This window comes from Ailuropoda melanoleuca, chromosome 10 (assembly GCF_002007445.2).
Source record: "Ailuropoda melanoleuca isolate Jingjing chromosome 10, ASM200744v2, whole genome shotgun sequence".
NCBI lineage: Eukaryota > Metazoa > Chordata > Mammalia > Carnivora > Ursidae > Ailuropoda > Ailuropoda melanoleuca.
This window is the reverse complement of record NC_048227.1, coordinates 21,133,442-21,157,715: the sequence shown is the minus strand read 5'-3', so window position 1 is coordinate 21,157,715 and position 24,274 is coordinate 21,133,442. Positions and strand designations below refer to the sequence as shown.

The window sequence follows — 24,274 nt, the reverse complement described above, 5'->3', positions numbered from 1 at the left end:
AGAAAAGAATGGCTCCTTCGGTGGAATTGAGCCAGACTGTGAGTTCTTGCCCAGCCCCATGGCCCAGGACACACTACCTCCTTGAGAGAGTAGGAATAATCATCCCTGATTGTGAAAATTAAAGCAGCACAGATGTGATTTTTTTGGTTTTAAAATTTTACACATAGACTGTCTGTATTCTTCTGTAACTTGCTTTTTTCACTTCACACTATGGTTTTAAAGTGTTTTGTAGACATCACTGTGGTAGAGATAACTCCGGTTTAATTTCCAAGGCTAGTCAACACCAAAAAGATATAGGTTGGCAAGAGGAGAAAGAGGAATATGGCTTAAGGAGGGCATCATGTAATAAATTTATTATATTTTGTTACATTTTCCACTTCTCTTAATTCCAACTGTATACTATATAATCAACTGCTGTTCCAGAAATAAAACGTTTTAAACATAAAAATATAAATTTTGCTTCTTAAAAGTGCATACACCTTGAATAATAAAACATATAAATAAATAACAGAAGTCAGTGACAATCTCATGCACTTGTTTCTAAAATAATTTAAAATGTATGGTACACTTTTCTTCCAGCCTCAAGGAGAGACATCCTGCCTTCCGTATTACTGTACAACTAAAGAAGAAAACGATACAGAAATCATTACGAACGGTGCATGAACAATCTCAAAGCATTTTGTGTACAGTGACAGGACATGCAACTTTTAAGACCACTACAGAAATTCCAGTGTAAAACTGAAGCATTCAGGGAAGAAACTATTTTTATAATGGGGCTTGAATTCGATTTTAACCAGTGGTGAGAGGCACAGTTGGTGAGCAAACCAATAGAGAACATAAACACGTATGTGAAAGGCCGACAGAGAGAATGTGAGCTCAGAAAATACCAGAACTGCTTTCCCATCTGGTACGAGGACACCGTGCCACTCAGAATAGCACCTATAGGCAACTTCACACAGCTAATTCACCACAACAGACCGCCCTGCTTCGAGGGGCTTTTCTACAGAGGGATTTCCAACTTGGATCTTTACTTAGACCTTCATTTCTTTGAAATGTTGAAAACAACATGTAAGTTGTGTGTTTGTTTTTTGTTTTTTTGTACGTAGCATCAGCTCAACAGGATGAAACCACCTGAGAAGCACAGCAGGCTACTCTGAAGACGTCGTACGTGCCTTCAGCTCACCACAGATTAAAACTAAATTTCATTTGCCTCCTCCATAGGTAACATATACTGCCGAATTTTTGGATGAGTATTATTTGATTTTTTGTAATTACATGAAATAACACGGAGGGTTGCCAAAAAAAAAAAAAAAGACTCCAAATAAAATGCCTCACATTCATTTTTAAGCCAAAAATAACTCCTAAAACGACACTGTGGATAAGTAGAGAATGAGCTAACCAGGAAATTAGGTGGCAGCCTGTAGTTTGCTATTGTAATTACTACAGAAACAGTCATCCTATCAAAATCAGCAACAGGTTTTCCAAGGCCACGAAGGCTTTACTTCAGCACTTTCTAACTCAGAGTGACTTGCCAACTCCCCTGTAGGTCTGGCCCTGTGGTGGCATCCAGGGAAAAGGCTCTGGGAAGGACGCACACCCCACGGGAGACGCTGTCGGCTCCAGCAAACTGAAGACCACTGAATCCCACAAGATTGGCAAGTGTTGGGCCACCCACCAAATGCTCCGAGCACCCAAATAGGGCCTCAAATCAGAAAGGCTCCCTTATTTCAAAACAGGATGTTAATATCAGCGGTTCTGACTCCTTTTTTCCTTTCCTCGCCAACGAAGCAGAATCTGAGTCACTCGTGAGTGCTTCACATGGCAGTGATTCTCACCACAGGGATGGTATAGCACGGTGGCTCTCAATTCTGACCGCCAATCAGAAACCCCCAAGGACTTTAAAATATACGGCAATTCCTGGGACTTGCCCCTACACTAGTTAGATCAAAAGCTTGGGAGTGGGACCCAGGTATTTTTAAAAGATCTCTAGATGATTCTAGTGAATGATGAGTATCAGAATCTCAGACAAGTCATTCAGAAGAGGCTTAATAGAATCTTGGGGAGAATACGCATATGAGATTTGAAAAAAGCCTCCCAAGCCTGCAGTGAATCTCCCTTCTCTCCAAAATTAGGAAATGCCTCTTTTAAATGCATGTGCGATGAATCTAGACCCTAATCCACTGTAGAATGCTACCATAAATTCCACAAGCTTAGTCTTATTGTGACCAGTGGTTGGGAAGATCCAAAGCTTTCCAAAACAGCTCTAAGTCTCTACAAAAGCATTTTAAAATTGTTAGCATTATTAGAAGTCACATTCTCTCCTTGTGACCACGATAGAACCCTAGAAGATATAAAAAATTAAAATCTATAGAAAATGGCAGGTTATTTTTAGACCAAAATACTTTAGGAAAGTGTTCAGGCTAAATACAGTATATAAACCTGTGTGTGTTCAACATACCCAACTCCACTCCTACTTGCAAAATACTTATTTTACATTACAATCTTGCCAATGATTTTTAAAAAAAAAACACCCAGCAAAGGGAAACATGTGCAAAGCAAAACAAGAAAACACATTCATGCTCTTCTGTACTGATGATTAAGCCACATGTAAAAAATTACAAATTCAAAAATAGAGCTCCATAATCCAAGAATTGCCTTTTTAAAAATTTACATTTAGGGTAGTCTACATTTTATTAGTTGTTTGCATAGGTGGTGAGAACATGCTTTCTGGGATAGATGGAGGCCATGCAAAATTGTTTTCATTACTTGGGGGAAAAAATGACTGCTTATGCTCAAATTGCAGCTGCAAAACAAACACTTTGAGAGTTGATCAAAAGGCAGTGTGGAACACTAAGTGTTTGTTTAAAGAAAGTACAGGATTTCCCCCCCAAAATGCAGTCAGGTTTAACAGTAACGTATCCTTTGCAAAAGTAAAGACTGACAGTCTGCACAGTAGCAGCTTCTTTCTGTTTATGATATAGGCACTGGTTGGTCAGCAAATTTTGCTCTTCTCAATTCCAAATAATACAAGTTCAACACGCCTCACAGAATATGTGTTTTATTGAAACTGTGCTTATGATTTGCATACTATCTCAAAAATCCAACCCAGAAACACTAATTATCTTGGCATCCAATAATTCTGATAACCTACGTAGGAAACAACTTCAGCTGTTCGGTAATTTGTCAGAATGAAATGTAACGTCAAATGTCGATCTATTTTTAAAAACACGTTTATTTGAAATAAGTGAGCTTTGTTCACAGCCCTTCTCTGCTCCATTTTTCCTAAAGGCTGACACTACTGCTTCCTTGACACACTGTCCCTAGTTTTTTCCATGATAGTTACTTTAGAGGGATGGCAATTTGTCCCCTGCCCCCAATCCCCATATCTATTTCATACACACGTGGATGACCAAATTCTAATGGAAAGTGACTTTGTAATGGATTTTCCACCCCTAAGTAGTAGAGACAGCTCAGTCTGAAAAAGTGGATGTAAGAGTAAAATGTCTCCGAAGATGAAGAAGGGCACTTTTGGTTTCCGGAACAGGAGAGACTTGCTCAAGAGGATCACAGGCCTTGGCCGGTTCACCAGAATCCACTTGCTCTCTTTGTTCTGGGGGGACCATCACTCCACTTAGGGTATCACCAGCATCCCTTGGCTCATCGGCTGGGCTCCCAGGTCTCCTTGGCTACAGCGAATTCCTGACACTTTCCACTTGCCTTTATGAGCAAAGCAGGCCCTCAACGAATGCTTGCAGAATGAATGAATGAGGAAAGAATGATTACAAGGGTTTAGGGCAGCTTCATAGAGAATTACAGTGTTTTACCAGACCACAAATATTCCCACATCCATTTCTATTGGTCCAGCAAGGTATTACTTCCTTTCAGTTAGGCTGCTTTTAGGGTGGGAAAACACAAGGGCTGGGAGGTAATCTTGAGATGACGTGAGCTTAACAGTTTTGTTGTGCTTCCACATTATACAAGGGATTACAAAGGCAAGGTGTAGGGCCGTCTGAAGGAATGACATAGCCTCAGTGCACTGGATGTTCACAGGAAAAGAAATCAAAAATAAAAAGTTTTTTAAAAGCAAAAACATTAGAGAGCCACACTCCTGTCAGGGATTACCCTGTGCCTACAAGGAAATGACTGCTCTAATCAGGCCCACCTGGCTGTCACCCAGAAACTCAGGCCCACCATCCTTGGTAGATCATTTCTAACCCCAAAGCAAAGATATGCTCAATGCACCAAACATCACCGGGAAAATAAAAAGCAAAGCAAACACCAAGTCCCTAACCTACTGAACAACTGAACTGAACCAATAATTTTCCCATAATATCTTTCACACCTCAAAGAGCACCTCCAAACTTTTGGGCAAGTATTCTTTTCTGTGGCTTAAAGGTTGTACCTAGAAGTTATGGATGAGATTTTCATTGTTTACCAAGCACAGAAATGGAACAGCTTAACGGTGCCTAGACAATGCTATAATACTTCCTGGGTTTTTTTTTTTTCATTTAAATCTGAAAAAAAAAAAAAAAGAGACTAAACTCCATACACATATAGTTTACAGATACTGAAATTTTATTTCTAGATCCCATGGAAACTTAAAGAAATTTGTAGAGTTGTTTTTTAGTTGTTGGTTTTTTTTTTTTAAACACTAATTATAATGGAAAATCCATTCCTGGAGGAGTCAAGAATAAAAATATTTGCCACTGTGAAAATAAAACTATATTCTACTAATGCTTAACTGATAATAGCCTCAGAAAAAGGTGTTATTAAAACATTATGTGTAGTCAAACTATAATTCTAAGGCTGTTTCAGAGCTTCAGATAGGAGATTTCAAATGAGATTTACCTATTTCAAAAACAAGAGGCTCAGACAAACACTCATCTCCTGATAGTGATGATCCCATACTTGGTGCATCCTTTCTAGGAAATAAAAGTGACACAGAAAAACCAGCAGTGGCTAAACACTGATGGGGCTGTCAGTGTGCCTAAGGAAGCAGTGACAACACTGAGGGCAGCCAGTGGTCGACAGTCACACTACAGCAGAGGAGAGGAACGCTGCTTTGGGAGACCAGACACCCGTGCAGTGCAACAGCGACACCTAGTGAAGGGGTGTGTACAGGACAGCGCACTGGGCAACAGGCTCACGTTCAATGAACTTCGTGGAGCACTATGGTAACTTTCACAAGGCTGAGGAGCTAAGTCTTAAAAACTGCAAGGGTCTAAAATTCCAGCTACCCTCAACATAAATGGACTCCAGACTTGCAAGTTACCTGCTAATGCTCAAAGTAGCAGCAAAATAAAGTTAGAAACCTATTGGAAATATTTCCCAAGAGGTATTCATGGGGGGGGGGGAGAAAACAGGAAAAAAAAAAAAAGGCAGTGCAGAATTCATAGCTATGCATGTGTATGTGTTCTAATTACTTCACACACAGCAATACTGAAAAGGGAGGTTATAAATGGATCTGTGCACCAAGAGATCAGGAAGAACTGGAAGGGTTTACAATTTTTTTAAAAAGTTAATATTTAAAAGCGTATAAACAGCATGCTATATTTCATGGCAAAGTGACAAATGCTATTCAAAAAGAATCAGGATCATGACTCTCTTGACACTTAAAAAAAATAGAAAAATGAAAAAAAAAGCTAAAAATTGCCAGGATACCTCTAGAAAGCTTGAAGAACTATGTATCTCCCTTATCTATGAGATTTTTGTGAGGTTCCCTTGTTTTCTAAACAAGAAATGCCATTTGCACTGACAATGCCAGACAGAACATGCTCCAATCCTGCTTGTGAGTTCTGGGTAAGAGATTAAGTCTTAAGCACAAAGAAGAAATAAATGACTTAGTGAAAAGCAGCCAACAACTGAGACTGACAGGCAGCATCAGAAGCGCACACATAATACTTTGTCACACGTTGCTTCAACACACCATCAACTGACTTTTGGCATCAGGTAACTTCTTTCCTCTCCAAGTTACAAGAAACACAGCCATGCGCACACAGGGCAGCATGGAGCTTTCGGCTTCTAACATAGAGAAGAGCAACACCAGAGAAGGAAAATGGTACAGATTCATGCATCCAGTTCAGAACCCATTTTTTTCCAGGAACCTTTCGAAGGTGTTAACTGCTCTACTACATTTCAAAATCCCAATGGCCATAGCTAGCAAATTTAGAAGGAAAACAAAATTAGTTAGTGACTGGCTCTCTGGCTGTCCAATTTGCCACCTCTTAGGATATATCCTAAGAATCAAGACTGCTTATGGTACACACATATTTGCAGACATGAAGGTATGAAAGACTTCATTTCTACCTCTAGAAATTTCTATCTGTGGCAGTCAGAGAAATGACAGTCGCTCACAGGCCACCTTCTTCATTAATAGTTTTACTGATGCGCATCCACACGAGACTAGCTGAGTATATACCTGAGAAACATTAGTGTTAAAATATTGCCCTTTACAGAGACTGGTAGATGGGGCCAAAGTGCAGAAAGCAACAGTCTTCTCTCAGTTTGTTTCATTGTTAGTGTCACAGTTTTTAGAGCTCCTGGTGCCACATGACAATCAGCTGTGAGGATAAATCCTGCTCAGATGAAACCCAAGTCAAATAACCGATCCTTCTACAGCACACACTAATGACAGCTTAACTGGTTCACAGGTTTCCAAACCCTAGTGTCCAACGAAAGTCATTAGTGTTCTCTAGAAAGAAATATGTACAATTGCTAAAGGGACTGCCCAGGGTCTCGTCTACAATTATTCCAGTTAGCTTGGTATCAATGCTTTGCCTATGGCTGTTATTTGGTTCAATGGCAGAATAAGGCGACGCTTTTAACAATTTGCAGTTGAATTCTACACACACACACACACGCGCACGCACGTGTGCACACACACACACACACACACCAGGCACGTGACCCAAAACATACAAAACAAAAGCATAGAGGGCTTTGGTGGGAGGGAAAGGGTTCTAAATAAATAAACATCTTTACAGATAAAACACTTGGATTGCAGAAATATCACTGAGGTTTTTGAGAAGGCCGTGCAGAGGTTTGCATGCTAGAAGATAACTTTTTTGAGGATTTCTCAGCAGACTGCCTGCCACCAGGAGACGAGGGCACTCCAGAATCTAGCTGGGAAGACTTGGATTTGCGAGCGGATAGCAGGGAATGTTTAGCAGAAGCAGGGTCCTTGGAGACAAGCTGCTCTTTTCCAACTGCACTTGCATTTGGCTGCTGGGAACCTGGAGGCTGGTAGCCTTTCTCTGCCTTGTCATCCACGGCATTCTTACCAGCCAACTTGACAGAGCTCCCACCAGCCTTCTTGGAGAGCAAGGTGGTTTTGCCGAGGTCAGTCGACCGCCGGGTTTCCTTCTGTCTCAAGGCTGACTTGAAGAAGGACAGCCCCTTGTCCTCCGACTTGCTGTCCCTCTTCAGACCAGCCTTCACGTTTGTGTTGGGGGAACGCAGGCTAGCCATGGAGGAGCTCCTGACGTGCTTTCCATCCCCTCGGCCCTCCCCGGCCCTGGCCTGGCTCACCCGAGGGGAGTTGGGTTTAGAGCTGGAGGTGACGCTGGCTCTGTCCGAAGCCAGGCTTTGCCTGGAGCCCTCTCTACTCAAGCTCCGGTCTGAAGTCCTGCTCTTCCCAGGAGGGAAGGGGCCCCTTGCAGCAGGGCCCGAGGCTTTTTTGGCAGATGTGGAGGAAGCAGTGTAGGTGAGGGAGGAAGATGATTTCTGCCTCTGGGGTGAAGGAGATGACATGGAGTCCTGGGGTTTGGGGGAGGACTCCTTTCTGGGCTGGCCAGGGGCAGGGGAAGAATGCCGTCCACTGGCCCTGGAAGAAGAATCTGCTTTGCTTCGGGAGTGGGAGGGCTTTACAGAAACTTTTACAGGAACAGGAGAAGAAGGGGACGTACTTGAAAGAGATGATTCCTGGCTTGCCAAGACTGGTCTCCCCTTCCGCAAGCTTCTGTCTGGCTCAGAAGCGCCTTTGGAGCTGGGAGATCTCTTGGCTGTTCCATCTGGTTTCTTTGTGAGGGAGCCTGGGTGGCTTGTGGGTCTCACCTCTTTGACTGGAGAGCTGTCTACAGAATCGCTCTGATCCACATAAGCGATCTGGTTATTGTTATCAAATGGATCAGAGATGGGGGGCACACGATCCCCTTGTGCTGAGATTTTGCTCTGTGTGTCTATAACACTGGAGTTCAATTTGCGGGTGTCTGATTCATCTCTGAACACGCCTTCCATGACAGCCAGAGGGGCCCGACCCACAGCCTTGTGCTCACGTCGGCTGTGACTATCACTTGGTTCCTGGTAACTGCTGGAAAGGTTCCTCAAGCTGCCAAAGCAAGAGATGGAGACCTTGTCATCTACTGCCTCCCCGATCTTCTCCAAGGTGGAGGCAGAGGTGTGGATCGGAGAGTCCCCTGAGAACCGGGAGGGAGAACTGGAGCGCATCTGCAGCTTGGCGGACAGGGACCAAGAAGGTCTAATGCAATTGTCGTTAACGGCCAAGGGGCTGGTGACAGAAGATCTGGATGACAAGCTCTGACGCTGGACACTTCTCACGAATGGTCGAGTTGAGAAACCTCCTGAATGCAGCAGAGAGAATAGCATTAAGCTAAACCGAAAACACGTCCCAGGAACAACTTAAGATACTGAAGATGGAAGGAAGGCAAGCCTGGTGGAATGACAGGAGCATGACCTTCAGAGCCAGCACGTCTGGTGTCACAAGAGCAGCCATGTGACTTCAACTTTTCTGAGCCCAATTCCCCTATCTATAAAACAGGGACATTCTAATTCAGGGATCGGCAAACTCTTTACTTCTTGCTGTACATCAGTGGTCAAGAGACTTAAGGACCCAGAGAGTTAATACTCTAAGCTTTGTGGGCCAACCACTCAACTCCGTCACTGCAGCATGAAAGCCACCACAGAAGACACATAAACAAATGGGTGCAGCTGTGTTCCAATAAAACCTTATTCACAAATAAAGGCAGGAGCCATATTTGGCCCATAGGCTGTCTGCTCTAACTCACAGGACTACTATAAGAACTAAATAAAATCCTGAAAGTCCTATGCCCACCTGGCACTTTGCAGACGCTCAGTAAATATGAGCTACTAATCCAGCTTTTTCATCTAACCAAGGACAACCAGGGCCCACAGAAGTCAAGCCATTGTTCAAGGTTAACATAGAATCAGGGGCAGAGCTAACACCAGAATCACAGACGCTTGCCCCCAACTCAATGCCACATGCAGCTTGGCTTGTAATTATTGACTGTAACAGCAGATTGGTGGAAAGAACCAGAGACGATACACTCCCATCCTGAGTGACTTCAAACTTCTAAAGGCAATATCCATAATTAGAATAATATCCTGAGTGATTTCAAACTTCCAAAGAAAAAGTTCATAATTAGAACTACCTACTTCTATTTTGAGTGCCTTAAAACATCCTTCCAAAGAAAATATTCTAAATTAAATTCCACACATACTTGGTACTGCAGCTGTGGTATTTATAAAACCTTCCAGATAAGATCCCCAGAGACAGGCTCTGTTATGTGGGCACCACCCGGGCACCACTGTGATGATGATGTTTAAGAGGATACTGATTTCACCAACCACACTGTTTAAAAACAGACTGGGGCAAATCAGCTTACTGTTAATACAACAGAGAATTCTAAATTTAAAGTCTGCGTTGAGAAAAACCTCTACTTAAGCAAAGATCCACCGTCTGGTTTTCCATAAAACGTCAGGAGCTTAGTAATTCCAGCTAAGTACTCTTCTTATTTTACAAATAAAGAGGCAACAAGCCAGAAGAGGGAGCGGGGCTGGAGCTACAATGACGCAGACCTCCCCAGCCAGGCGGCCCCCTTCCAGACTCCTGCTGTTTCCCTCCAGTTCACGCTCTCACAATTACCCATCACCAGACGCAGATTACACAGATTACAGCGACCAACATGCTGGGCCACAGAAGGAGACTTGCTGGGATATGAGTCACTGTCCTCATTAGAGAAGCTGAGCTCACTCTCACCTCCTCCCAGCCTCAGTGCCCGGGCTGCCTGATCCTTCCCATACCACCTGGGGTTCCTGTCAGAACTGAGGGTTCTGCTGCCATCACTCAAGCAGTAAGTGAAGGTTAAAAAAAAAAAAAAAAGAATACTATTTGTATCAATATTTCCCCAAATTTCTGTATTGTGACCACCTTCAGAATTCTTAAAAACCGCCTTTATGGAGAGGCAAGAGTTTTTGTTCTAGATGCTTCTGTATTAAAAGAACATGCCACAAATTCCTCTAAAGGAAACCGCGGTGGAAAAGGGAGAAGCCAAGAGTCGGGAAGCCCCCACTGGAGCTAGCACAGCGACTCCTCCTTGCCAGGAGGTCCTGGGCAAATCACCACCTTGCGGAGTCCCCTTACAGTTTATTTTGGGGACTTTGAAAAGCACTTTGAAAGAAATGTATCCATTATTGTACAGAGTTAAAGTTCCAGCCTCCACGCTAGACCTTAGAAGTGGAAAATAATGAAACAGGAGGAGAAAATCATCCTAGAGGTCACAGAGGAAAAGTGAATGACCTGGTTTATAGAAAATGGCACTTATGATTATAACCCACAGCTACACACAGGGCTACCCCCAGCCCTTTTACCTTCTCCCAGTCTTCCTGGGGCTTAGCATGAGGGACCCTGTGCTGTGTCTGTGAGACACCATTGTGGAAATGTGTTACAAAACCCATACCCACCATCGTCTTCACTCCTCTCCCCGGCCATCTCCACCGACTCGGACAATGAGGCCAGGGAGGTGCGTCTGGAGGAAGCTGCGGAGGTCACGCTGGCTTGCTTGCTCCCCGGGAGCCGGCTCACCCAGTGTTCACACAGTGAAGAACTCGTAGAGCCTGCAGTAAAGGAAGTGGGCACTGAGGGCAGGCCAGGATCCCAGGCCGGTGGCTTGGCTCACACCCTCACGAGAGTGCTGCTGCCAGAGCTGGGAGGTGGCCGACGTCAGTGGTAACTCCCAGACCCCAAGCAGATCTGCGCCTGCCTGAATATCCTGTTAAGATTAGAAGAAGGAGGGCAGACTCTCGTACATGTTTATAGTAATGAAATGCAAGTATAGGCACAGACACTTCGTAATGCAAAGTGCAGGTCTTAAGTCCTGGCAAGAGAAGCGTTCATACTCTTCTACAAATATTTATTAAGCACCTACTGCCAGGATTGCTCTAAGCACACACAGAAAAAATTCTGACACAGAGCAAACAAAAGTGGCATGCTCCGTTATCTTGTTAGCCTCACTGTTTTATGGAGTCGTTACGTCATTTTCACAATGTTAATATACAAACACACACACATGCACACACCCAGGGTGTATGTCAATCTGTACTGTCCATTCCAGGGATGCCCTGAAATATATTCCACAGCAATAGAAACTGCTCTTGAACATGTCTCAAACAGACCTCAAGAGGGTGTAATTTCCAAGCATATCTCAGGCTCGGGAAAGCACCAGGGGAAAGCACTAGAGTACTGGCGTTCCCACTCACTTAACGGAGTGAGTGGTTACAGAGAGGCTGGTGTACTGAGTGGGGCTTGACTCCAGCAGGGGCTCACTCTGCTTCAGCCGTGCCTCCTTTCAGCAGCTTCGAACCTACCCCTCACAAGCTACAAGGGGATCTGGGGTTAATACTCTCTAATGTGATCCCATGTTACCATGTCCCTGTCCTCAGCCAGTCTCTTAACCTCTGCATTAAGAAGCATGCATCGCCTTGTTTGGACTATCTGTGGCTGCATCCAGACTAGATCCCATCCAGCTAAACCCAGCCCATCGAATATGACTATAGCGTTCAACCCTTCTAATGGAACAGGCCGGCCTCACAGGGAAAAAGAACTATTTCTAATGGCCTTCACCTTTTCTAAAAGGCTCTAAGGTACATTTACCTAATCTGATGCACACAGTGACCCCATCAGGCAGGTATTATTAGTACTCCCACATTACAGATGATTAAATATGTGGCTTGGATGGGATGTGTTCCAAGACAATGATCAAACCAAAACATGGCAAAGCCAAGTCTCATTCCCGCTTTTAGAGTAGCATGCCATACTACTTTTACTTTTTCTTTTTCTTTCTTTTTTCTCTTTCTTTCTTTCTTTCTTTCATTCATTCATTCCACAAGCAAACATGACAAGCTCACTTTGAGACAGGTTCTACCTGCTTCCATATGAACTCTGAGGGTTCACGCATTCCACCCCTATTTCCTTGACCACAATCATTTTGGTTTCCAGATTAAAAACAAATGTGAGGGGGCGCCTGGGTGGCACAGCGGTTGAGCGTCTGCCTTCGGCTCAGGGCGTGATCCCGGCGTTATGGGATCGAGGCCCCACATCAGGCTCCTCTGCTATGAGCCTGCTTCTTCCTCTCCCACTCCCCCTGCTTGTGTTCTCTCTCACTGGCTGTCTCTATCTCTGTTGAATAAATAAATAAAATCTTTAAAAAAAAAAAAAAAAACCAAATGTGAGGATTTATCTGATCAACCCCACAGAGTCATGAGACCTTGTGGAGAAGTTCTCTGAACCATTAATTACAATCTTCTGTTCTAGAAAAAACTGCCAAAGAATAAGTTGGCCTTACCTGCCACTGAGCTGTTGGCCGACCACGACGGAATAGCTGTCCGCCTCTGGTAGAAAAGGATGTACGCCGTCTGTGTGCAGACCTCATCTTCTGACAGCTGCTGCACATCACTGTCATCGAAGCAGTACCAGAGGCCATCCACAGAGTTCTTACAGTATGCTGCCAAAAAAGACCCTGTCATCAGTACCGGGGGAGGGGAGCACCAGCCAGTCCACTCTGCCCACAGACACCTGTGCTTTGGCTCGTATCATTAATTCAAGAGCTTTTTAAGGCTGCATGTAGTCACAAACACAGTGGTAAAAAATCCAAACTGCCTAGCACGCTCAGGAAAAATGTTTCAGGAAATTCTAAGTTATTCTAAATGGACAAAATTCTATTTAATCTTAGAAAACACAATGTACTTATTTATTTAAACCAGTGGGTCTCAACCTGGGACAATTTTGCTCACCTAGGGACATGTGGCAATGAATGGAGACATTTTTGACTGTCACACTTAGGGGGTAGGGTGCTACTGGCATTGAATGGGTGACCGGGGATGCTGCTCAACATTATACAATGCTCAGGACAGTCCCCACTGCAAGAATTATCAGCCAAACTGTCAAGAGTGCTGAGGCTGGGAAACCCTGATATAAGCATGTTGTCCCACTTTAGTATTTCTTAGAGATAGAAAACAGAACTAGAAATAATGATACTAATACTAGCGGCAGTTAATATTTGTTTAGCGCTTATTATGTGCCAAACTTCTCAGCTACTCCTATGAGATTTGTTCCACTATTATTCCCATTTTACAGAGGCTCAAAAAGATTAACCAGATTGCCCAAGGTCAAGCAGCTGGTGAAGCGCAGGGTCCAGCTCATTTCAGGTGTATCTAGTCCCTGAGCTTGCACTTAAAACTACCCCACCCTGCTTCCCTCAGGGGTACCACAAGCAAGGCCCCAGTGGAAGTCCGCTGGCAAACTAAGAACATTTGAGCTCATAAATGCGTGTTTCTTTCCAGTTCCAACTCTAAGCCTGAGATACAAATAAATACCATTCAGATACCAACAAAAGCAGACAAGATCTTAAGTGTTCATGAAGCCGTGTGATCTTATAAGGATATAACAGGGGGTGTGATAAGCTTGATCCAGAGGGGTACGTTCTTATCACACTTTCTAAAAACACCCATTTATTGGAGTGAGAATAAATGAGTGCTAGAATATTTCGCTGAACACTCCAGGGGCAGGGCACAGAGTCCTGAGAGCTGCCAAGAGTGACTCCCTCAACAGGCAACAACCACATTTGTAAGCATGGAACCTTAAGAAATGAAAGGGACCCAGGCAAGGAGGGGCTACACAGGACAGGTCCCTGAAAAGAAGAGCAAAATAAGGATCTTTGACTGTGGGGAGGGAAGTCATGGATAGCTATGGACTCCTAGGACCAGAAGGGGAGAGAAGTGGAGGGAGAGGCAGCACATGGAACTGGTAAAACAGCAACTAGCCAGTGGTGTCGAGTCAGGGCTGATACAGAAATGACCCAACTGGAGAGATGGCTGCCCTTCTGGAGTGGGACTCACCCAAGACAAGTGACAGAGCAGCCCAGCACTAGCGTCAATCTGTTTCTCTTCAGGGTGGTTTGTTCCCAGTCACAGCAAGGCAACTAAGGCATCACGGCAAGTCACTAACGGTCTCACAGTGTATCTACCAAATAACTCTACTTGCTTTTCTTCCCAGCACAAGTGTTTTCTAGGCAAGTGTTACTCAAATTGTGGTTCACAAACTGGTCCCGGTCCATAACAAGATAAGCACCCAAACTGAGATAAGCATTTAAATAGCAATCTGACACTACCATGATATTTGTACTGTATTTTTTACAAAGGTTGGTTCATGAAAAATTGGAAATTTTAAAAAAGAAAAAAGGCAGGTTCTTCATCATGGAAGTTTGATCTAGAATTCATACACAAGTTAGCCGTACATGTACCATGTGATTATAACTAGAACAAGTGCAAAATAAAATTTCAAATAAAAAAAAACATGTTTTCTTTAACTCAACAATACTAAGGCATTTAAAATGTTCTATAAACTAAAACCCTGCACTTTTATACATCAATCAGAAAAGCAGTGGTATGGCCTAGGCATCACAAAGGGGAAATAATACAGAAAGTACCTAAGCTCTTCCTAGGTAACAACATATATATAACATAACAACAACAACCCCAAGAGGCAGGTCCTAGCTCACTGGTGTAGTCACCAAGTTCATGTAAGGTCACCTGCTATAGGTCACAGAGTGTGGAGGAGGTGTCTAGCTTCTAGCCCAATGTTCCTGTCTCTAAACTATGGGGCCTCCCAAGTACCTGCGGGTTTTCAGCATTTTCCAAAGCCCATTCTATATAAAGAGGAACATGATAGGATGAAACTCCGGAACAGAAGGAAGAATTTTCATTTATTTGCTCTTGGACAGAGATCCAGAGGATGAAAATTGCCCTCGAAGTTGGCACACTGTCCACTAGAAGAGAAAGGGAGGTTCTAAAGCAAAAGTAACCCTGTCACAAGCAAAACCTGTCTGAAGGAAGGGTCAGCATAGACACCCGGCCTCTCGCACTGCAGACCTGTGTAGTGCCCCCCTTGCATGGTGCCATGATGATTGCACACAGCATACAGGTCATAGACGTAGTCCTCGGGGTCCCTCCCAAGTCCATAGGGCCGTCTCCACGGAGACCAATGGGATGGCAAACTCCAGCTGCTCTGACTTCTCTTAACCACATGAGGTGTCATGTCCAGGCCAGTCAAGGGGAACTTGACCATGTTCTGAAGTTTCACACGCCTGTCTCCTTCCTGTTGCAAGAAGAAAAACAAGTTCTGATGATATTTTCATGCAAGTAGATGGTAGATCAGTTTTGTGTGGAATGCAGACCCTATCAGCTAGAGTGGTTTAAGTTAACTGTCTGATGTTTCCCAAGACACATACAAAATAGGGAAACTCACTCACAGTCTTAACTATCTGGAGGAACAGGTTGCAATACCACTTAAAGTAGAGCAAGCAATGACCTACATATAGGAGCTGATGAGCCTCTGAGTCTCCGTTGCCTTATCTCATAGAGGGGTTTTAGGTCTTTGACTTACAAAATGCCATTACTGGGCAATTCATCCTGATACCTCTGTCACAGAAGCATGAGCAGGGATGGAGTGATCGTGTATGTGAGAGACGATGCGCAGTGCCAGCACAGAATAGCCGCTGGATCAGCAGTTGCCCTTTCCCCCCACATCTCCTCCAACAAGCACGGTAACGTGTAACACTGACTTAATATATTCATTTAGTTGATAATCTTGGGTAATACGTATTTTCCTTTAAGGTCACTGGGAAATCCTCTGAAATCCAACCATCAGCTCAATGGCTGTTTTCTGAATGTTTCCTGTGTCTGTGGGAGCTTTAAGAAATTAACCAGGCATGGCTAACGCCCACCCCAAGGAGCCATGGATCTATTAAGAGAAGGAAAATGTTCGTAAGAGAAAGGCAGGATGAGCCCTGGACGGTCAGGAAGGTCAGACTAAAGAATCTGGACCTTGTTCTGCAGTCAAGCACTGAGGCTTGAGGGAGGAGGGAACGTCATCAGAGCTGTGGAAGCAGTGCACAGGACGTGACACGAAGGGAGAAGCAGCTTAGGCTAAGGAATCAAGTAGAAGACAATGTGACTGCAACCAGCTGGGAAGTCTCACAGGTCCGAAGTGCCAGGCTGACAGCAAGAATGGGGAGAAGGGGACACACTCAGGAGGCCATGCAGAGGCACAACCAAGCTGAAGAGGTGACTGGCTATAGGGGAGGGACAAGAAAGAAGACAAAAGCGACGCTGCAGTTTTGAGTCTGTGGTGTGGGAAAGGTGAGGACATACCTTCTAAAGAAACAGAAAGTGAAGGAAGTTACTGTGCATGTGCGGAAGGGGCCAGAGAAGGCTGGGCCCTGAACCTCACCAGCTGTCTACCTGCAGATCCCAATGGAAACATGCAGTTGGGACATTCTTTACTATTACGGGAGCCAGACCCCAAACCATTGAGTGAACGCCCAGCCCTAGGGATCCTGTGGGTGTCACCCCAGACACCACTTCACCAGCAAGTCCTCAACATCCTTTGATTCTATTCCGGTCTTATCTCCACTGCCAATGCTCCACACAAGCGATCAGCATCCCTCCCCTGGATGGTTGCCATGGCTCCCTTCAGATCTCCCCAGCTTCGTTCGTGCAGCCTCACATTCTCCACATAGCAGCCAGGATGGTCTCTTCAAATCACAAATTTGGTCATGTTGCTTCTCTGCTTAACCCTTTATCAGACTCCCACTCTGCCCACAAGGGTCTGCTTGGCCAACCGGCCCCTGCGCAGCCCTTCCACCTCAACTCACAGTTTCCCCTACCCTCTGGAGCTCCAGCCAGACTGGCCTGCTTTCAGTCTCTGGCACATGCTATCCACACTCTGGGCTTTGCACACATCGCTCCCTTGGCCACCGTGTGTGCGAAGCCCTGCTCCCACCTCACCTGGGAGATACCTCCTCCTAATCTTCCAGATATAAACCTTAAGCCAGGCCTCAGACACCCCTTAAAGATTTACCTCTTTACCTCTCCTCCAATGGGGCCTGCCCAGGACAAACCTAACCTCAGGGAATAGACAGCCTTTCTGGAAAAACTGACTCAGAGTAATACAGCTCAAAGCAGCTTTTCTCTGTATGTATTTATGACTCATCTTCCCAACTACATGACAGCTTCTCGGGAGCAGGATGACACCCGTTATTACTTTACGTACAAAGAGAATTCTACCCACCCCCGAAAGGAGCTCTTTTTTTTTTTTAAATCCCAAAGTACACTTACCAAAAGTTAAAACACGACATTTACAAATCTAAAGTAAGTCCTCAAAAACAAAGTAAAATATCTGCAGTATGAACTAAAATGTTTAGAATTTAAAGGGTCACAGGATGCTCAAATTTTGCTTTGGGTAAGAACAAAACATGACCCCAAACATTGGGCCAGATGTGTCTGTAACAACATGGACGGGAACACTTGATAAAACGGTGCACCCAAAGAATCCCCACGCAGCCCACTGGAAGGGGTGTAAGAAACGTGCTCACAGCTTTTCTCACTATTACAGAGGATTTACCTACCTGTCGAAATCTCTTTAGATGTATAATAAGCACATCAGGCAGAGTCCAGAGGCTTAATGTAATGCTCCCCTGCTGCAGCTGCTTACAGTGCGGGCAACGCCAGGCGTCATCTGGGGCGAGCTGAAAACAAGGAGCACGAAATGACTTCTGTTAAGCGCCACTTAAGGCAAGACTTTCTACAGGAGACCACGACACTCACTTCTTGGTCAGGGCATGGTAGGACTCAGAATCTCTCTGGAAACCAATATGATGGGGAGTCAATGGAAAAACACAATCACAAGAGACATCTGGTCAGAGTTGGCCCCCAAAGATTTGCTGAATAAATTCTCTCTCAAAAAGGGACGACTGGGGGCGCCTGGGTGGCACAGCGGTTGGGCGTCTGCCTTCAGCTCAGGGCGTGATCCCGGCGTTACGGGATCGAGCCCCACATCGGGCTCTTCCTCTATGGGCCTGCTTCTTCCTCTCCCACTCCCCCTGCTTGTGTTCCCTCTCTCGCTGACTGTCTCTATCTCTGTTGAATAAAGAAATTTAAAAATCTAAAAAAAAAAAAAGGGACGACTGAACAGGTAAATATTACACAGAAGAACCTCAAATTCCACAAACTCCCAAACTCAACCCACTGCCTTTTCATCAATATACTTCCTCCTCCTCCAAGTCTTACCTCAACAACTACCACTACCACCCACCAAAAGCAGCACCGGCGGCAAGGGCAGGAGGGGGGCGTATCCCAAACCTTCAAACCCTTCCCTCTTCCTCCAGCACCACATCTATCCAAATAATTGTCTCTGACACATCTCACACCTGTCTCCTCTACTCCATTCCCACTAACACGGCCTTAATTCAAAGTCCTCACCCATGCTCTTACCTGGACTTCTGTGAGTCTCCTAAATGATCTCTCTCCCAAGCACTGAACCACTCTAAACCATCCACTCCCCTTCCTGCTATCAACAAGATCTTTCTGAACATCAGTCTGAGGCTTCAAGTCCACATATGCCATCTCTGCAGGCAAGGGTTTCAGAATGGGGACATATTCAGTTAAAGGTGCCCATGAGGCATGTCTGGCAAAAGATTTAAATCCCCCTGGAGTTCAGAAGATGCATCAGATCAGGGACCATGAACATGATAGGGTACAGAAACCATAGTATGGATGACAATGCCCACTGAGATGGGACAGACAGGAGTACAGAATCTTGGGAAATGCCTCTTTTTAAGGGAAATACCAAAGCTGAGAAGCCACCCAAGCCTGAGGATGTGCAGTCAGAAAAACAGGCAAACAGAAGCATTCTCTTTTATACACACCAAGGACAGAGAATGGCAAGATCCTGGAGAGGTCAGACGGAGATGGAGCAAAGGCCACAGAGCTGAGCAAACTATGCGCCACTGAGCGTTTCAGAGGGTAATGTCAGAAGTGCAAGTCAGAGGGAGGGAGAGAGCTGAAACCACTAATGGGGAATGAAGCAGAAACGGGAGGAGAAAGTAAGGCACTGTCACTGGACAGGGAAACAGAACTGAGGAGATTTTTTTTTTTTTTCATGACAGGGAGACCCAATCATGATTGTAGGGAACATGGGGAGAAATAGAAGTTTGGGTGGATGGAAGTAGCTCAGACACTTAGATTGGCAGGGACCTACGTGGTCACCTGGTAAGTCTGCACCTCCGTGTGACATATTAATAGTCTCCATATGGGTCCCAGGGCTTGTGGTAAAGGGGCAAGTTGTTGTTTGTTTTGTTAATTTCCAATACAAATACTGTACAAGATGCAGTAAGAATGTCCTGACAATGTCTAACAGCTATGACATTTTCTAAAACGTCTCTGATTTCTGTACTTATCTTAACTGTAAACTGCTACAAAGAGCTCCTAGACCTGCACACCATACTCGAAGCATCGATGGACTGGCTAACTCTGCATAGCCAATAAAGCACGGCTATCTCAGCAGGCGGCTAATTCATTTTCAGATGGTCTGTCAGAGAGTTCTTCCTCATATTAAGACAAATTCATTCTCCTTTTAATTTCCAATCTTTAAGTTCTGCTTTTTAGATAGAATTAAGTCCAATCCCTCATCCACAGACAGTCCTCTAAGCACCTAAAAATAACTATCAGATCCCCACTTAAGGCCTCCTCTGTCAAAAGATATTCAGTGCGTCATGGTTTCCAGATGCACCATCCCCTAGCCGCTCTCTTGTGCCTCGGTCTGTCAGTCTCTTTTAACCGTGAACATTTGAGGTAATGAAAAGAGCAGTGCTGTCATCATCTGAATTCTGGACACTGTTTTAAAGTACCCTTAAGGCAGCTAACGGTGGCTGGCAAGTGACACTGTAGGTCAATACTGAGCTTACAGACAACTGAACCCAAAGTTGTCTCACAGTCTGCTGCTAAATCTCCCTGTCTCTTCCTCTGTACCTGTACTGTTATTTTTGGATCCAATGACTGAACTCCCCAAGTAATACTCATTTATTCATTCATTCTAGTTTGTACTTACTGACTGCTTTCTGTGTGCCAGGCACTGCTTATAGATGCTAGGGTTATTTTACGACCAGGACAGACTCTCACAACTCTCTTCCTCACCCGTGTTCCAGCCACACTGGCCTCGTCCCTGTTTCTCAACCACATCAAGTTGCTTCCTTGACTTATTTATTTATCCCCACTAGACTATAAACAGCCCAAAGGCAGAAACACCACCTGGCTTGGTCCCTATTATATCCCTAATACCATGCGTAGCGCCTAGCACATAGTATGTACTTAATAAACACTTACTGAATGAATGAATCCCTACTAAAATGTACCTTGCCATCTTGAACTCATCCTTCTAGATCAGTGAGATGTTTTGTGGAATACCAATGTTGTCATCTAGTAGATCTGCTCAGTTTTAAGCTTTGTGCCATTCAAACATCTCCCAAATTTAAAACAAAAAACAAAAAAACATGATAACCAAAAAATCCCAAATAGGACCAAGTTTCAAAGCGAGTCTGCCATTAACCCATTTTAAAGCCAACTAACTGGGGCACCTGGGTGGCTCAGTCAGTTAAGCGTCTGCCTTCGGCTCAGGTCATGATCCCGGGGTCCTGGGATGGAGCTCCACATTGGGTTCCCTGCTCAGCAGGGTGTCTGCTTCTCCCTCTCCCTCTCCTCCCTGTGTTCTCTCTCTCTCTGAAATAAATAAATAAAATCTTTTTTAAAAAATTTAAAAAAAAAAAGCCAACTAACAGGCCCCAAACTGGGGGGGAAAAAAAAGGTCTTATGAAAAGCTATTATTAAAGGAACTAGCTATGAACAGCTTGGGGGAAAAAGACTCTGCGAGAATATTGAAAGTATTTTCAAGTATTTAAAGGTTAGACAAGTGGAAGAAAATTAAGACTTGTCCTCAAATATCTTTAACGAATTCAGGAGAGAGAACGCCTTTTGGCTGTAGTAACCTGGGGCATATTTCAAGGCAGCCTCAGTGACCATCAGAGATATCCAGAGGGGAAACGGTGTGTCTCTTGAGATGAGACAAATGCCTCATAACTAAGGTATTCAAATAATGGCTGGACAATCATCTATTTGCAATTAGGTAGAAGATATCAACCATTAGAAAAAAGGGGTTTTAAAGTCCCCTCTAACCCTGAAATTGCCGGGTTCACTACATACAAGAGTGAGCAGTAACAATTAGCAGTCAAAATTATGATCCTAAACATCAACTCAAAATTAGATGAACTCCAAGTGCTCTAGCCAAGGGTGCTCAAGGTGCATAAATCTGGAGAGTTTTAAAAAATCACACAGGCCTTGGCCCCATCCACAGATACTTATTTATCCATGTGTCTGTCTACTCTTCCATTCAAATATTTACGGAGCCCTCACTATCTGCAAAGCACTGTGTTGAGTGGCCCAAAGCATGCTCTCTGACAGAACTTTCTGTGTATACCTGCATTGAGCACTCCAAATATGACTAATGTAGCTAAGGAACTGAATTTTTAATTTTACTTCATTTTTATTAATTTAAGTTGAAATTTAAATAGGTTCTGACACCTCTGTTCTTAGTACCAAAAAGTTAAGAATCACTATTCTGGTTACTGGAACAAATGATTTAAAATCTCTAAATCATGGGGCACCTGGGGGGCTCAGTCGTTTAAGTATCTGCTTTTGGCTCAGGTCATGATCCCAGGGTCCTGGGATCGAGCCCTAAGTCGGGCTCCCTGCTCAGTGGAGAGTCTGCTTCTCCCTCTCCCTCTGCCCCTCATCCACTTGTGCTCGCTCTCTCATGCGCAATCTCGCTCTCTCTCAAATAAAGTCTTAAAACTAAATAAATAAATAAATAAAATCTCTAAATTGAAACCAAAACAATGTATTAATGTTAAAAAGGGAAAATATTAACTACAAAGGTTCACTTCTAGAACATTTCAATCAAAGTTTTCTAGTAATATAAACTACTCATTGTTAAAGTCCTAAAAGGGAAAGCATGTAGATGCCTATTATGAGTGCAGAATGTCTGGGGACTTTTCTGGGGCACCATCTGCTTCTCTGATGTCATCCTGCCCCGCCACCCTCCCTGCCACCCTCACCACCCAAGAAGTGCTGCCAGGCCTTTCCTTACCCGCTCCTCTTTGGTGTAGAGCTGGAAACACTGGGATAAAGTGCAAGTCTGAGGCTGATGATGACGCTCCCTCTGCAGACGGACGCTTTCTGCATCAGGAATATATTCATCTTCAGTATTTACAAACAAGCTGCAATGAGGGAAGGGGCAGGTATTTACCAAAGAGTGTCTTACAAAACTGACCCAAAAATTGCAGCTTCACAACGTGACTATAAATTTATAACCAAAAAGAACCAATGTGTAATGAAAGCAAACAGGTTATCCAACTGGTCACCCAACTTTTCTATGCTCCAAAATATTCTTAAAAAGTTCTGTATCTATAAAGTTATTTTCAAGAAATCACTTGGGAGTTGGTTTTCATGGGATTGGCCATAAACTATTAATTCATATATTCTTGTCCTTTGTATCTAAGGGCATGCATTTGGCATAATTTACTAGAGTTAATGGGCCTATAATAAAAATCAAAGGGGCGCCTGGGTGGCGCAGTCGTTGGGCGTCTGCCTTCGGCTCAGGGCGTGATCCCGGCGTTCCGGGATCAAGCCCCACGTCAGGCTTCTCCACTAGGAGCCTGCTTCTTCCTCTCCCACTCCCCCTTGTGTTCCCTCTCTCGCGGGCTGTCTCTGTCTAATAAATAAATCAATCTTTAAAAAAAAAAAAAAAAAGAATGTAACTGGCCCTGTACAGTAATGAATAAATAGCTTTGTCTGATCAGCAGTAAACAAATATTCTGGGGTTTTTGAGATCCAGACAACAGAATGTACAGGAAAGAAATAACTGGTTAAATAAAGGATTAGCAACCCACTTGGATACTTAAAGAGAGATTTGTTTCAGCTAATCTGAAAGACCAAAGGGATGCTATTAAAATGATCATTGAAACAATGATTCTATAAGCACTAAGTAAAAAAAATACTCACAAATCTTTTGTTTCCTTGTCCCATTCTACCACTAACTTCACATGAGCAGTGCCACCTGGTCCACAAGACTTCAACGCCCTACAGCATGGAGATAGAAGTCACATATTATGTTCTCAAGAAATGATTTTACTTATGTGATTATGTCCTATTTGAAATTAAATATCATAATGTGATTACTGAAAATCTTCATCATTGTTCCTCATCAGAAAAAGTTTCTAGTGAGACCATTATGACCTCGTATCTAGAATAACTAGGTTACAACTGGACTGAAAAATCCTTAAATTAAAATGTCCAGTATAGAAATAAAGAGATTGGAAGAAATCAGTCTCATGTCATAAGGCTGTCCACAATCACTTTTAGATATTATGACCTTTCCAACTTTTTGTCTCATTTCTCACCAACCCAAAGAGACCAGATAATAGTTTCCCTGGAAACAAAGTCTGCTCCAGCATCTCTCCTTCTCCCCCACAAACCAAGCACAGAGGGAGCAGAGTGAAGTGACTAAGTCTACTGAGGGAGAGGAGGGACAGAAAGAAGGCTCAAAGGAACGGAATGATCAATACAGAACACCATACATGTAAAGGCACACCTGAAGCCATGCCACACCTTCCAACAATCTTCATGCTCTGATACTGTTGAAGGTCCAAGATCGGGGGAGGAAAAGAACGGGGCCTGACAAGCAGGAAGCAAGCGGGGTTCAAGCTGTGTAGAGCTTCGTACACCGTGGAAGTTGGGCTTTTATCTTTTAGGCTACAGGTTTCCATTTAAGATTTCCAGGAGGAAAGTAGCATGATAAGAATTCTACTTTGGAAAACTTCCATCCTGATTGAATATTGAAGTGTAAATTTATCTGTAGTCCTGGGACATACATTAATTTGCTTTCCTGACAGGAATACTCCAAGCTTTCCTGATTTCACAAAAAATCATGTATATCATACTCAAATACAAATGAAAAGTAAAATAAGTAAACTTAATTTCTAAATGAGCCTAAAGAGCCAACCACACTTAGGTAGAAACTATACAAGACATCACTAGAAATTACACAGGAGCAAAAATAAAATTCTAGAAG

The 24,274-nt window shown here is 43.9% G+C and overlaps 1 protein-coding gene across 1 annotated transcript in view; it reads right to left on the bottom strand.

Moving 5' to 3' along the window:
* Positions 1-326: 326 nt before the first annotated feature.
* Positions 327-24,274, bottom strand: part of USP31 (ubiquitin specific peptidase 31) — a 59,818-nt gene continuing 35,870 nt past the window's right edge. Inside the window, exons 10-16 of the mRNA XM_034670260.1 lie at positions 23,206-23,283; positions 22,292-22,421; positions 17,721-17,840; positions 15,184-15,409; positions 12,600-12,758; positions 10,720-10,872; positions 327-8,579 (exon numbers count right to left, since the gene is read on the bottom strand). Coding sequence (XP_034526151.1) covers positions 7,009-8,579; positions 10,720-10,872; positions 12,600-12,758; positions 15,184-15,409; positions 17,721-17,840; positions 22,292-22,421; positions 23,206-23,283 — 2,437 coding nt within the window. The 3' untranslated portion in view covers positions 327-7,008. The remainder of the gene's footprint in view (positions 8,580-10,719; positions 10,873-12,599; positions 12,759-15,183; positions 15,410-17,720; positions 17,841-22,291; positions 22,422-23,205; positions 23,284-24,274) is intronic.